Source organism: Sturnira hondurensis, unplaced genomic scaffold (genome assembly GCF_014824575.4).
Source record: "Sturnira hondurensis isolate 20B ecotype Veracruz unplaced genomic scaffold, ASM1482457v3 Scaffold0021354, whole genome shotgun sequence".
NCBI lineage: Eukaryota > Metazoa > Chordata > Mammalia > Chiroptera > Phyllostomidae > Sturnira > Sturnira hondurensis.
The window spans coordinates 15,137,526-15,153,875 of record NW_028093985.1 but is presented as its reverse complement, the minus strand read 5'-3'; the positions used below and the strand labels follow the sequence as shown (position 1 = coordinate 15,153,875).

The window sequence follows — 16,350 nt, the reverse complement described above, 5'->3', positions numbered from 1 at the left end:
TTATATTCTGTATATGAATGTGCAAATGAGAATGTTTACTATTCACCAAATTATTTTAAATAATTTGAAAATGAGTAAAATATAAAATTGGAAATACTTAAGTAGATATGTATGATGTTCAATATAAATTCCAAATAAATATTCCCCAACTAAATAAAGTAGATAAATTTTTTATTTCTTATCTGCCTGTTCATCAAAAATGTAGTCCAGGCAAGTGACAAATAGGTGTCATCGACACATTCCTACAGAATTAATTCAATAAGATGCATGAAATTCATCTAATTGAAACAAGCATATTTAAAACTACAAAAATTATAGCACTGAGCAATTTAAATATGCAGTGCATAATACTTATGGCATTTCTATTCTGAGAATTTTTCCATGCAATAATAAATACCAGTCCACTGAACATTCAGTTTTCCCTGACTATACTTGAAACTGCATTTCATAATACAGATCTCCCATCAGAAAAGTTCATATACTACAAGAAAAACAAAAGATATTTAAATTCAAAGACCTAAGGCCCCTTTTCCCCTTTTTTACATGCTATTTCTCTAACAAGCATTTTCCCTTCGACTTTGCATAAATACTAAAGCTGTTTAAATTTTTCTAATGTTAGCTTGTAGGTACAAATATATATCATCTCGTCAAGCAACTGATAATCTCCAAGCTAAAATGAGGAATCCAAGTACCAATTCAATTAATCACATGGTTATTAACTTATTTCAATATTTATCAAACACATAGCATGTGCATGGCCCCGTTTTTGATGCTTCAGATTCAAAAATAGCCAAGACAAATCTCTACCTCCATCAAGAACATTGCAGAAGTGTAAGTAAGAAATACAATAATTCAAATAGAATAACAACTACTATAAAAGCCATAGTTAGCTTAAGAAGAAAGTGATTAACTTGGCCTGGAGTATAGTAATCAGTGGAGTAATTCTACAAGTTTTAGCAAAAAGCATTTGACTGTCTTAGGAAACCGTCTTACTTGACCTTAGCAAAATCTTGCGCAATTGACCGCTTCCTCTTCTGAAAACATGTTCTACTCTGGTATATCACACTCTCCTGTTTTTCCTACCTTTTCCGCCTCATTGTTTTTAGTGCTCCTTGCCAATTTTAACATTCTCCTGTGATCTCTAAAAACTGTTATTTATCAGAGTCTCTCTAAATTCTCTCCCTAGACAAGACTGCCATATCTAGGTTTTTAATATCACTTATATGCTCCTAGCTCCCAACTTTCTATTTCTAACCTCTGATATCTAGATTAAATATCAATATCTATCTTAAGTTTTCTTATAATTTCTGTCAGAGTTTTAAGTTCTGATTTTCTTTCAAATCTATGATTTCCTTAATCAATCCTCTCCACAGCATGAGACCGTGGAGTAACAGGTTGCTTTGGCAGGAACAGGGAGTCACTTTTGACACTCTCTTTTGCTTTACCCTTCACACTAAACAATCCTCAAATCGTGCCATTTAACTCAATATTGCTTGTACCCACCTACTTCTTTGCATCTGTTACCTGCCTAGTCCAAGATACCATCATCTCTTGCCTTGCTCCACAAAATGAACTCTTCCCTGGTCTTTCTGCATTCAGCATCTGTATCTTCCAATACATTCTTCATGGTTTAGCCTAATGATCTTTTATAAATATGTAACAACTTTCAATCACTTCTCCTTGTTTTCAAAATCAATGCCACGTCATCTGTAAGGCCTAGAATGATCCAGTCTCTGCATACCTTATCTTTTATCACCACATCTAGCTCTCCACATTCCAGAAATACTGACCTTTTTACTGTTAACTAGCTCTCCACATTCCAGAAATACTGACCTTTTTACTGTTCTGTGCTTTTCCCTAGGGCCATTTTACCTGTCTCAAGTATTTCCTCCCCCTTCACCTAGTTTACTCCTCCTTAAACTTCAGAGCTCAGCATAAATATCAATTCCTCAAGGAAGCCCTCCTTGACTACCTAGACTATGTCAGCACAACCTGTCTCCCAGAGTACCAGCTTTGAACATTTCCCACCACTATGAGTCAGTCATTAATTAGTTGTTTAATATCACTCAAGAGCTAAAGGAAACACCTGGATAATGAGGATCACCTCTACCTTGGTATACGAGAATAAAGTTAAGAACAGTGATATCTGATATTCAGTTGTCTATCTGATATTCTGTACATGGTCCTTCCTGGCACGCCCCACCCTCCCTGTAACATACACATATACACATACATACACAGCTTAAGAAATCATACTTCTGTGTTAATACAGACCAGAGATAGCTGACCTATCATAGAAAACTGGAAAAGGCAAAGATTCAAAATGGTAACAGGTGATAAACAGGACACATAAGCCCCCCCCAGAAATCCTCAGAAATGTCTCCGAGGGTATTAGCTTTCCAAAAGTAATGCAGAAGAGAAGCATAGGTTTGTTCTGTTTGTTTTGTTTCCTTTTTTTCTTGACTAGTTTTATTTTTTTAATTTTTTTAATAAGATAAACTTCTTCACTTTTTTAAAAGATGTATTTATTTATTTATTTATTTATTTATTTATTTATTTATCTTTAGAGGGGAAGGAGAGGGAGAGAAACATCAATGTATGGTTGCCCCTCATGCATCCCCTGCTGGGAGTTGGCCTGCAGGGAACCAGCCTGCAACCCAGGCATGTGCCCTGACTGGGAATCGAACCACAATCCTCTGGTTTGCAGGCCCGCGCTCAATCCACTGAGCTACACCAGCCAGGGCTTTTCTTAACTAATTTTAAAAACACTGATCCAACTGGAGATGGGGAATGTGTAGACTGTCTAGAAATTGAAGACCATCACCATGAGAACTAAAGTGTCTCTTTGAGAGAATGCCAAGAGGCATTCCAATCAAGCTGAGATGTCTTGTGGGGTATGTTTGAAACTAGGTAAAGGTACAATAAATGTCAAGACAAGAGAAGAAGAATTAGAGAAAGAAGAAACCTGAGAAGACTTTGCTAACTGGACTAAAGCCAAAGCAAATTAAAATTAATTAGCCAAGGGTTTTGGGATTTAGGAGGAAGAGTGTATACAAATTACCGAACAGTTCACAACTGTGTGAGTCTCACCGGATTAAAAAAAAACACAAAGAAAAGATTCTCTTGGAAAGCAAATGTTGAAAGATATAATGTACTTCCTGAGAAATATAGCCAAGAAAAAATTATGAGTGTTTGCTTCATATGAGTATGGGTGATAAATATGATGGGTAATGTTTATGGAGTTACTGTACGTGCATGTGTAGTACATAACATTAAAACACAGCCATCAGTCCTCAGAACCATGCTGCCCTGCCCAGCAGTCATTACTGCTGTCTTACAGATAAGAAAAGTGAGGTTATCCATCCTGGCTGGTGTAGCTCAGTGGATTGAGCACAGGCCTGTGAACCAAAGGATTGTGGCTCAATTCCCAGTCAGGGCACATGCCTGGGTTGCAGGCCAGTTCCCAGTAGAGGACACATGAGAGCCAACCATACATTGATATTTCTCTCCTTCTCTTTCCCTTCCCTTCTAAAGATAAATAAAATCTAAATAAATAAATAAATAAAATTATTTTTAAAAAAAGAAAGAAAAGTGAGGTTAGGAAAGATAAAAGGCCAGTTTAAACACAGTTCTGTCCAGTTCAAAATCCTAGGCTTTTTTTTCTTTTTTCTTTTTCTTTTTGTTTTGTTTTTCCAGTACCACATTGCTTCTCACTTGGAGAGAAAAATTAATTAAAATTGAAAATAAATGAATATATATATTTGTTATAACTTTGATTTTGTTTGATAGGCATAGACAAGAGGATTTAATGTGCACAATAAACATAATTTTAAACATATTTGATCAAGACCTATAACATTAAAATAAACACAAGTGAAGCCTATGATAACTATTTAAGCATCAAGCTTCAAGGGACTGAAGTACTTTAATTTACATAAATTTAAAAGGCTATCAGTGCTTATTTTCCTTGTTTAGTATATCCCAGGTACAGGCCCAAGTCCCTTCCAATCCTCCAAAAGGACTGTGTCTGTTTTACAAGAGCAAACGCCACTTCAGAAGGACTCATTGATTTACCTGGTAGTCCTCAGGACTGAATGCTGTCAGGGACACTGTTCTAAACTCCGCCGTAACCCGCCCTAGCAGTCCTTGTGCACGGACAACCAGCAACCTAACTTCTCCATCTTCCTCCTTCACAGTGACCTGGGGAACGGTGCTGGCGGGCAGTGTCATCGCGTCCTCAGGCTGAGGAGGCTGCCCCGTGGAGAACTGCAGCAAGCCTGGCAGATACAGAGAGAGGCAGGGCATTCTTGCCCCAATCTGTGGAACAATTTCTTATTCATTTGAAACAGTCCTGCACAATTATTCTGAAAACCAGGGTAAAATTCTGTGGGCTTTCATTTAGAAAGGACTTTATTGAAGAAGATTTAAGTAATATGGTTTTGACACAGAATGCTTTTACTTTTCAGAATATTCAAAATTAAAATGTTAAGTTTTCTTGTCTTTATGCAAAGAAAGCTTAAAAAATGAAATATCAATAAAAAGAATAGTGATGGGGATTTAAAGTACATATTATCAAACATTTACTCATATTTACCTATCTAGAATTTGTTCCTGAACTTAAGATATGCAACAAATTTTTTAAAAATTTAACTATGAAAATCAAGAGTTGAAAACCTCCCACTTCTATACAGACACTGTAATAGATGCTCTTGCTTTATTCCTATAAAAGAACTATTACTTTTCAATGCAGAAAACAGTCTGGGTTTATTAGGACAAACATCTATAATAGTTTCCCAATTAAGAAAATAATAATTTTCAGCATAAGCAAAAATATTAATATAAACATACAGTAATAACTCCACTTATTAAAGCTTAAAAATATAAATTACAAAGTGCTTGATTAAGTTTTCACATATGACACTATGATAATTTTGAAGAAAAAATTTTGATAGCCATACATAGAAATATATTATTAAACTTTAGAAATTGATCTTTATATTTTCCTTCATAAATAATGTCCCTCAAAACAGCAGTTTAGAAGTAAGAGGGTCTGAAACAGTTATACTTTTAAACATTTGCAAAAAAAAAAATCCCTTAAGAATTTCTTAGCAAGACCAAGTACACCCAGAGAAGAGAGGATTATTCTGGCAAAAGGGCTCAGTTACCATACGGATGATCACTGGCTTTGATCGTGATATCTGTAGTTTCCTTCTCAGGATCTATGCTTGCTCCACTGGTGGGAGTGGAACCTAACTTCCCATCTCCAGGAACTGCAGACACCAATGTCACACGGAAATACTCATTAAGCTCAGGAATGTCATCATCAAGAACATATATATTCAGAACCTATAGATATAAAAAGCCAGAGGCATTAAGCAGTGAAGCATATATACATTATACCACTTTCTACAAGAAACTTAAATAGCAATTAAATTTTATTTAATTGAAGTTACTATTTAACTTATTGTTGTAAGTCATAAGACATAAGTTATAAGTCATAAGACAGGGGTAATACCAACCTCAGGGTACAGAGTTCCTAACTGCGGAATTGCATGTAACCTGAAAGGATGTGGTAGGGTGGTTAGTGAGAAAGGGCAACAGACACATGCCTAGTTCCTGCCTAAGGGAAGTCTGACATACTTAGTTACCACATTTAAGAAAACAGATTCACAGTGGGCCTTAGAAGTCTGGCCTAAGCAATGACACCCCCAAAAAGTTATAAAAGGGAGGAGCAGTAACTCAGCCATGCTTGACAAAATTTAAGTCAATATTTGAAGCGAAAAAATAATTTATCTTCCCTTTATTAATTGAAGGAGGATGTTTTAACATCTACAATATGACCCCAGCATCATGTTGTAGGGTTAGAAATGGCTCCAGTCCCTAAGGTACACAGTCTACGGCAGGAGAGAGATCTAGAGAAAAACCTTTAAAATGCAATGTAAACATGTCATAATAGAATTATGTACAAAGTTAACTGTGAAAGAAACAACCAACTCTCCCTGGTAGAGGTTTACAATAGACATGTTTGAAGTGAATCTTAGTGAATAATAGGTAGTTATACATAAAACTGGGAAAAGACATTCCAAATAAAAGAAGTGACACTGGCAAAGGCACAGGGGCATGAAGGGACACGGCATGTAGGCAACTGCACTTAGACCACTGAGGTGGAGAGAAAGATAAGGCATGATGGATAATCAGGGGTCAGATCACAAAGACCACTTGTGCTATCGTTAAAAAGAAATGGACTTCATTCCATAGTGAGTAAGAGGAAATTGAAGAATTCATAAAATAGGAGATTGACAAAAGGAGAATTCCATTTTAGAATAAGTACCGTGGCAGAATATAAATGAGTGGACACAGCAAGAAATGATGCAAGGGTTGAGTTAGGAAGTGACTGGCGAGAAGTAACAAGATTCTGAACTAGCGAGGTGACATTGAAGATGAAGAAAGATAAACGGGTTTGAGATTTGTCGTGGAGCTAGAAGACCCAGGCCTTGGTGACTCACTCCCTGTCTGAAGTGAAGATAGGAATGAATAAAGGGTGACTTCCTGGTTTCTCCCAGAAAGGAAGATAGAAACAATCTGAAAAGTAACTTTGAATGCCATCTCCAAAACACTTTTGTTATATACTATTTAATTTGTTCTCTTCTTCCCCCAAATTATGGAGACTTCATCACTCTTCCTTAGCTTTAACTTTTTAAATCTTAGGCACATTGAAAAATCTTCCCTCAATTTTATCTTTTTCATCCAATTAACTACCTCCCAAATCCCTGAGAAATTCCTTAAAGATTACATCTGCAAGCTTGAAGTTATTTTACTGTTTATCCCTGATGACCTATAAGCTATTTCCTTTTTTAATGAAAAATTATACTGAGATGAATAGTCCAAAATGATAGACTAAAAGGATGTAAAAAAATTCTGATGTAGGAGGTCCCATCCCAATTTCACTCACAAAAACAGTCATTTATTTCTGGAGCATCTCACAGTTCATCAAATGTTTTTGGTAAAACTGGAGACCAGTTGTACTTTCAAAAAAAGAATAAAAATCTTATTCTTCTGAGTATAAAAATAAGATTATAGTTACAAGAATTTTTCATTGGCTGACTGAAAAAATAGCATTAAGAATTCTGCAGTTTCCCATTGTATCAGCAAAAACAGAAAACCCACAATAATAAACCTCTAAGCTATATGATTTTTATTACATTGGGATTAAAAATAGATAGATGTATAACACACATCATTTAAAATCCTTAGTTTTTCTTTTGCGTTAATAAATACAAAAATACGTTATACCATGACATAGACTTCATCACCTAAATACTTTAAATTGCTTACATACCAAGAAGCTATACACAAATTACAGAACAGATCAGAAAAAGCTTTCCACAAGGCTCTCAAAGGCACAAAGAAGGTAGGGTTTACCTCTGATCTCTGCCAGGGAAGGAACGTGATAGTACCGCTGGCATTCGCAAAATCATCCACAAGGTAATTAATGCCATCAGATTCGATCTGTGAGATGGTGTAGAAAACATGCACATAGTCCAGAGCGCCTCTGGTTCGCTCCACGACACATGAAATGGTGGATCCCTCCTCCGCAACCTGAAATTGAATATAAATTAATTATTGTACACCGATTTAAATCAGTGATAAAATTACAGCACCTGCATGAAATCCTGTACCGTAACCTTAATTCTGTAACTTTCTACCACGCTAAGGAGGCCCCTACATTCCTCCAGACATATTTCTGTGTGCTAAAAATAATATGTGAAACCATTCACTTTATCTCACCCTTTTACAGGGACAAATAAAGCAAAAAGAATGAAAATAAGTTAACTGTACATGTAATTCATTCATTGATACCTCCTGTGGGCCAGCCACTGGGTTAGATGCTATGGTTACAAAAGATTTTTTAAAATAAAAGCACAGTTCTCTGTCTGGGTAACTGTAAAGAAAAAGACAAACTCAAATGTTATCATGAGTTCAGCAAAGTCAAAACATCCAGGACAGAAGTTAGGGGGTAAAGGGTGAAACATGGCATCAGAGAGAAGAGTCCAGCCTTGAACATGAGACATAATTAGGTGGATCGGATGAAGTCATCTTGAGGGCGGTATAAGGTGTCAAGTAGGGAGATTCTTGAGAACTGTCTGGTGGGGAGACAACAGTCAGGCCAATGAGGACATTTGAGCCAAGTTTATACAGTTTGGATACATACATACTCATCCCTCAGAACCCACAGGGTACTGGCTCCAGGACCACCCACACCGGCGCCAGATACCCAATCTGCAGATGTTCAAGTCCCTTGAATATAAACGATGTAGTATTTGCATATAACCTATTTGTAATCACCTCTAGGTTACTTATAATGCCAAATTCAATATATATATTATGTAAATAGTTTTTATACAGTATTGCTTAGGAAATTATACAAAAAAAATAGTCCATACATGTTCAGTGCAGATACAACCATCATAGGACTCCCACAACTATGTACCACTACACAGTACATGTCAGCAACAACATAACTTTTTTCCAAATATTTTCAATCTACATTTCATGGAATCCAAGGATACAGAATCTACAGAGATGGAAGGCCAACTATATATATATGTTACACATTTGTGTGTGTTATATGTTATTTTATGTAGAAAATATTTTTATCTAAACACTTTAAGATAATGTTTAAAATTTTTTATGGAGCACAAAGTCATAATATCTTTTAGGGTAAGGTCTTCATTCTCTTAAATTCTCAGTCTCTCGATTTAATTTTATTTTTAAGTGAGCAAACAGATAATTTATAAGAAAAAACTACAACTGAATGAACAGAGCTTAAAATATAAATCTTTATATAAAATGTCATCATTTTTCATATCAATCAAAAGCACCTCTGATCAGCATTAGACAGAGCCATTCAGTAATGACATTAGGGTTAGAGAGGACAGACTTGAAAGTTGTGTGCAAACGGGCAATAGTTTAGTTACCAATGAGCATGGAAGTACCAGATGTACCAGTAAATCCTCTGAGTACCACTGAGCATCAATACTCTTACTCCAAAGTGTAGCAGCAACCCTAGTGCCTCAGCAAAAAAGATCAAGAACTCCTGGGGCAATACTATATCTCCTCTGTCTGCCCGCTCGTCTACCAGCATGAGAAGCTCAACACAATCAGATGCTTGTTCAGGGGCGCCCTCCGTATGTCCATCTCCTGGTAGACACCCCCAGGCCCAACCAGAACTTCTAATCCAGTGGAGCCTAAAGCAGGGGAGTGGGCATCACAAATTCTGGTAGTGGGCCACTGGGAGGAACGAAGATGGGGCCAGTCTTACTTTTACCTCTGGCTTCCCAAGCCCACGCAGTGTAATTACTGGGGACACAGAACCAGATATGGCCACTGGATACACATAATGGAGACTGGAGGACAACACTCCAACCCTACAAGGTGTTGTCCCTGAGCTGACATCTTTGCTGAGTCTTTGTCAGGCCAACAATAGTAAGTTGCTGCACCCTTCTGGAGTAAAGGGGCTGACTGGGACCAACCTGCCACTAACCAGCTCATTGAAAGCTCAACCTACCACTAACTTAGGTTTGGTCTTTGCCACACGCTGTTTGAACATTCTCACAGCAACAGTTGCTAGTTCAGTCTTATGAAGAAGAACCTCCCGTTGTTAGGCTCCTACCAAGCCTTGATCCCTGCCATCACTCTATGAATGCCACTGTGGTGATGGGGGAGTTTGGCTGACAGCCAGCAGGTGCTTTATCCTAACTTTCTGGTTGTTGAGAGCCTTTTGCTAAATGTTCCTCATACTTAGTAAACTTACTTGTCTCTAGTCTTAAGTCTACCAAGCCCCCAACCAATCTGCCGCACCACCAGCAGCTCAGGGATACAGGTATCTTCACATAGCGGGCCTTTCACATAAGATGAATGGCGGAGTGGGCTGTTCAGAGCTCTGCTGTCATCCTTCAGGGACGCTGCTGAACGGAGCAGCAGAGCAGGCAGCCCCCTTTCAGCAAGCACCAACACATAAGCCGAGTCAGGTTTGACAGGCAGCCAGCTCTGAAGCAGGCTTGATTTTTTTCCACGTCCATCAATTAGTCACAGATTTTGGGTAAAAGTCAAAGACTTCATTTTTAAATATGTCCAGTTTGAAGTATTTATTAAATATGCAAGAGAGGTACCAATTAGGCAGCTGGAATTTTGGAGACAAGCCAGGACTGACATTATAAATTTGAGAGGCAACAATATACAAATGATATTTAAGTCCACATGCAAATGGTATATAAATACGGAATTATATAAATAGTATTTAAAGACTGGGTGAGAAGACCCAGAAAGTAAGTGTAGACAGATGGAGAGAAGAGGACCGAGTACAATCAGTTCTGCTACAACACTAGTTTGAAATCATGAAATTGTTCCACACTTTTCACCCAATGTGGATTCTACATTTGCTTATTTGTGATTTCATCCACAAGCAACATGGTGAACACTGTACCTGCTTGAAACAAGCCATGTAGGAATACACAACATGTGTACACACAGGCACACACACACCTACCAAATGCTTCAGTTCAACACGTGTGTTACCAGTCACACTCATCTGCATGTAATATGACAACTTTCCCTTGAATTTTAGATAACCCTCCTCACATCACTTTATAATAGTGCCAATTCCTCTGGCACCCACTTCCACAAGCAAACTTAAACATTTTTCAAGGTACATGCCATATTTATTGTAGTACTGAAGTATTGAACATTTAGTGTGCAATACTTTCAAACTGGATCCCTAGCTTTCTTTTCACAGGCCACTGACCAAGTTTCTGAGTAGTGTTGTCCTACCCCATCTTTCCCACAAGCTCTGTTTTCCATTACACAGTCTGGCACAGTGCGGTGATTTCCGGAACCTACCTTTCATACTATGGCAGAATACACTGTGTCCCACCACAGACCTGGTCCATTTTCCCACCTTAAATTTCAATCAGAATATTTTGAATGTTAAACTAATAAACCATTAATCCCAGCATGTGAATATTCATTTCTCTCTTTTTAGCAAGAAACATGGATTAAATACATGCAAAGATACACTCAGGAATCTATAATGTTTCCTCACAACTTGTTACCAAACCACTAAGCAGTATCACACAGCATCCTGGATCAAGAAAGCAATTTTTGCTTAAAAGAATCACATGGGGAAAAGTTATCTGACCACACTTTCATTTAGTAAAGTCTTCACCAAAATCTACCACCTTCTAACTGTTTCTAGTTTTAAAAAGAAGAAAAATAATCCCTGGCCAAATGGCTCAGTTGCCTAGAGTGTCATCCTGAGCACCAAAAGGCTGTAGGTTCAATCCCGGGTCAGGGCACATACCTAGATTGTGGGCTGGCTGGGGTATGTATGGAAGGCAACAGATCAGTGTTTCTCTCTCATAACCATAATGATGTCTCTGTCTCTCTCTTTCTCTTTCCCTCTCTCTCTTCCCTGCCCTTTCTACTTTCTCTTTCAAATCAATAAACATATTCTTGAGTAAAAAGAGGAGGAGGATGGGGAGAAGAAGAAGGCAACTAGCCGTAGCCGTATCCAATACAACTGTGTGATACATGCTATACATCAAAATTTCATAGAAAATTTAATGAAGTAATAATTTATACAATAAAGTAAACTTCCTGCTAAGGAAGAACTTTCAAATGTCAAAGGTCCATTAAAAACTTACATAGGACACTTAGTATAATCCATCTTTCATATGTATTTACATAGAAATGCATAATAATACCTGAGATTTGCTTTAAAAATTACTTCAACCAAAAAAGATGAAACAAGACTGGCAAAAGGCTGATAAATTTTGAAGCTGGATGATGGATCACTGAGGTCCAATACTCTATTTTCCCTATTTTTTGGTATATATGAAACTTGCCATATAAAAAAAATTTTAATTCAGCTTTTTGCCTCTCATCCAATCCCCCTGGCAGAGATTCTGATTCAGAAATGGGATCATGAATCAGGAATTTTGTCCTGGAATATAAATTAAATACTTCTGACCAAAGCTGTACAATTTGGGAAGCAGCAGACCAGAGGATAAAATTACTAATAACAGATTATGATAAAATCATAAAGAATAAATGATTAAACATTTTTTCTACTACTAAAACAGTCAATGGAACTTTAGATTCATGATACAAGCAACTGTTCAGGCCAATGTATGAAGGAGCATAAGATCAAGTAATAATCACCACAACTATCGTCACTCCATTTGTCACAAGAAACAACAGCAGCCATTGCTCTTGTCTCTTTCAAGTCGGGAGTCTGCCAGAGCTTCAGATCAGCACAACAGTACTTTCAAAGGTTAAGTATGAGACGCGTACTTGAAATAATTTTCCTAGGAAAAAGAATGTACTGATCTGAGCCATGAATTGGCTTTCTCTATTGAAATAGAAGATTAAAGCTAAACAATTACACATCCAATTAATTTTTTATTTTGTTTCATGCTTGGGTGATGATCTGTGATATCAGATTATATCAATGTCACTTTTATCTAAAGGACTGGACCCACATAGCATATGGCAGGCATTTAAAACCAAACACAGCCCAAGTTAAATAACATTCTCATTTTTACAAAGATCTCATACTGTCTCTAAATGTATCCTTAAGTCATGAGTTTAGAAATATAAAACAATTAATATTAGTCATAAAAGTAAAATAATGAGACTAGCAAGTGCTATGAGTTATTACAAAAAGCAATCTCGTTACTTTATAATTACATGGTATACAAGATTGCAGGACACAGAAAAATAGGACTAAAACAAGGTGGTGAGAAAACAACATAGAAAGTACACAGAATAATAACAGAGGGTAAGACAACATGGGGGTGTGGTTACTAGGCTATAAAACCAGCAAAAACCAGTCATATGTTCAATATACTTGGAATCCAATGAGAGCCTCATCAGGTGGGCCCCATCATGGCTTTAAACTGCACACAGGCTTATGCATTCTTATAATTAAAATTTACTAATCACCTGCTATTTGCCAAGACATGGCATATCTGGTTAGTAAACCAGGTACTAATAAGTAAAACCCAGGTACTTATTTTCACATAAGTAAAAATATTTATCATGTCTTTTAATATGGCAAAGGGTAAAATATATCATATTTTACATATTTTCATTATTTAATATGTGATTATGTTTTTACTTTAACCCTAATATTACTTTATGTTATATAAATCTATAAAACATGTAAAAAGTATAATATAACTTAGAAGTCTTTAAAGGATCTCTATTCCTTTCATCATTTTTTAAAGGAATAAGTTGACTTTTTTTAAAAAGAAGAATAAGTTGACTTTCATGTCACTGAAAAAAATCTAAAGAAGTGACAGTGGTTTTTGTGTATGGAAATGAAGCAAATAACAATGAAATTAAAGCTCTGGAAACAATTCCAGGAGTAGAATAAATTAGCAGTTCTCAAATATTTTAGTTTCAGGACCCTGAACACGCATGAAAATTATTGAGAACACCAACGAGGTTTTGCTTGTGTTGGCGAAATCTGTTGATATTACCACTTTATAAATGAAAACTGAAAAATAATTGATATATTAATTTATTTAAAAACAGCAATAATAAACTCATTACATGCTAACATAAAAGCAACACATTTTATTAGAAATAACTATATATTTTTTTAAACTTAGTAATAAAGGAGCATTGCTATATATTTTTACAAATCTTTTTAATGTCTAACTTAATAGAAGACAACTAGGTTTTAACATTTCCTTTTGCAATTTGTCTACTGCTCTTTGTTATTTTGGTTGAAGTATATAAAAAATACCTAGCCTCATATAAATATATAATTGAAAAATAAGGAGGAGTTAGTAGACTTTTTAGATATTTGGGAGTATTCTCCCTGATACTATAACCAAAATTTAACAAGTGGTGGTTTCTTAGAGTTAAGTTGCAATGTGAGATCAGACTCTAATACATTAAAAGCCATTGGTATGTTTTCCATTTTGAATCAATCGCTTACCATGTATGATTTTGTAACAATATACATTGATTATTTGGAAACTATTGGTTCACTGAGGTACAGAACTTCCAAGTTTTGACATATTTTATTATGGAAGATAATAAATCTCACTTGGTCTTTAAGTACTGAGAAACTGTAAAGTTCATTCTGGCAGATACAAGTGTTCCAAAATTCTAACTTTTGTTTGAGAGCTTAAATTTTAGCATTGGAAACAAGTACTGTCAGGTGTTTTTCTTGTAGTCACGGACTCACTCCATTCATTTTCATAAGGCTGTATGCCAGATACCCACATCCAAATAACCAAAATCTGTCATCCACGTTTTCAAGCAAACCCGGTGTTCTGTAAAAAGAGTAGCTCGGTGAACTCACAACCCAGTATCTGCACCAGCAGATACTTTTCTTCAGGGCAGCGATCATGTGTGGTTAACACAGAGCGGCTTTATTTGTGACTGGCCCCTCGTGATACGAAACACCAAACACACAGGGATTCAAGGGTGAAGATTTTATCTAATCAATATCTTGTACTGCTTCATCAGAGGTATTCTCATGAGAAAACTGGCACTTCTTAGACTACAGGCGTGCGCTAAGGAATAAAGCAGTGACAACTGATAAGAGTCCAGTGCCACGGCCTTGATTTATACAAAGAAACTTAGAGACAGCATTCGTGGCAACCCCTGCTTGTGCAGTGCAATAGTCAATAATGTGAAAAAGCCATCTTAGCATTTTTATAAAATGAGGTTAGACCTTTGCAGAACTCCTGAAACATTTCAGGGGTCCTCGGGCTGCACCTTGAGAATGACTTCAGTAAGCAATAAATTTTATTGATGATGATGATATTAAAACTATTTCATATTACTCCTGCCTTCAAATCATTCCAAGGCAAGAGCAGGAGTTCTCTACTTTTTTATTTTTAGTTCTCTCTTTTTTTTATTTCTGGAACTCTTACTAGTTCCAGAAATAAAAATTATGTAATATTCCTTACATCAAGTTCAATATTTAATCTTTTATTTTTTTAAGATTTTAAAATCTTAAAAAAGATTTAAGGGAGGAAGGGAGGGAATAAGAGAAACATCAGCTGCCTCTCAACACTCCCCAAAGGGGGACCAAACAAAAACCCAGGCATGAGCTCTCACCAGACAGAGCTTGTGACCTTTCACTTTGCAGGATGACACCCAAGCAGCTGAGCCACAATGGTCATGGCCAATGTTTGATCTTTTAGACTCAACAACATTTTTCTTACATCAACCACCTAAACTTTACTCTTTCCAACACAGATATATTCTACTTCTCTCATGTGGGCTTAGAGAATAACCAATCACATTTTCTTTTTCTTTCCAGCAATTCTACCAGTATAGGCGCTAAGGTCTCCATAAGGAAGTCAGGTCTTCTGCAATCAAAGGCTTGATTGATCTCCTTAAATTCTGAGATTTCCAGGAACAGGCAAATTTGCATACCTATGGAAAGCTGAACCAATGCCAACACAATCTAAAAATAAAACTTGTGAGACAAATCAGCTTTGAAAACGTCCTACAATGGCCCCAAAAGCCAGAGAAATATCAAATTTAGGTGGTAAAATTTGTTGGATTTTTTTTTCAGTTTGGCTAATTATGCAGTTCAACAGAACCTGAAAGTATTTTTTATTTTATAAGCCTTTTCATGTTTTGATATTCAAATACACTCATAAGTTCAACAAAGACTTTTGAGTACCTACTATGTTCCACTATAGGTGCTAGAGATACAATAATGAACAATAAGACATTTTACTCAATACTCTTTCATCTTTGGTGAAAATCAATAACAAATAAATAAACAGACTTATGAATAACAAAGGGAATTTAAGAGTGTGATCAATGCTGGGGAAAAAAGTAAAACTAGGTAAAGAAAGGACAAGTGATCAAATGAAAGGGGTATTACTTTAAATAAGAAAGTCTTTATTGAGAAGGCATCTTTGGACCTGAAACTTGAATGACTAATTATGATGTTCTGGGAGAAGAGTGTCCAAATAGAGTGGCTAGGAAGTGCTGATACCTGAGATGGGCACTGAAACCGGGCAAGTCTGGCTGAAACACACTGAGCAAAGAAGAGAATTACACAAGAAGTCAGAGCCATAGGCAGGCACCAGTCGAGGGGGAACGGAGGGAAAGCTTGCTTTACCTGGCACCACTATGGTTCTCACACCCTGAGGGAGCCACCTGTCTTTTTAAAAATAGATATGATGACACCAAAATATAGAAGGAAAGTAACAGATTAGAAGTCACAGGACATAGGTTCAAATTCCAGTTCTGCCCCCTGTATCTAAGGACAAAAAAAAAAAAGGAAAGGAAAACTGATACTTATTGAGTACT

At 36.4% G+C, this 16,350-nt stretch overlaps 1 protein-coding gene across 1 annotated transcript in view; it reads right to left on the bottom strand.

Annotated features, from left to right (window-relative positions):
- Nucleotides 1-16,350, bottom strand: part of ADGRV1 (adhesion G protein-coupled receptor V1) — a 508,576-nt gene that overhangs the window by 409,987 nt on the left and 82,239 nt on the right. Inside the window, exons 22-24 of the mRNA XM_037032075.1 lie at nucleotides 7,423-7,599; nucleotides 5,166-5,346; nucleotides 4,075-4,277 (exon numbers count right to left, since the gene is read on the bottom strand). Coding sequence (XP_036887970.1) covers nucleotides 4,075-4,277; nucleotides 5,166-5,346; nucleotides 7,423-7,599 — 561 coding nt within the window. The remainder of the gene's footprint in view (nucleotides 1-4,074; nucleotides 4,278-5,165; nucleotides 5,347-7,422; nucleotides 7,600-16,350) is intronic.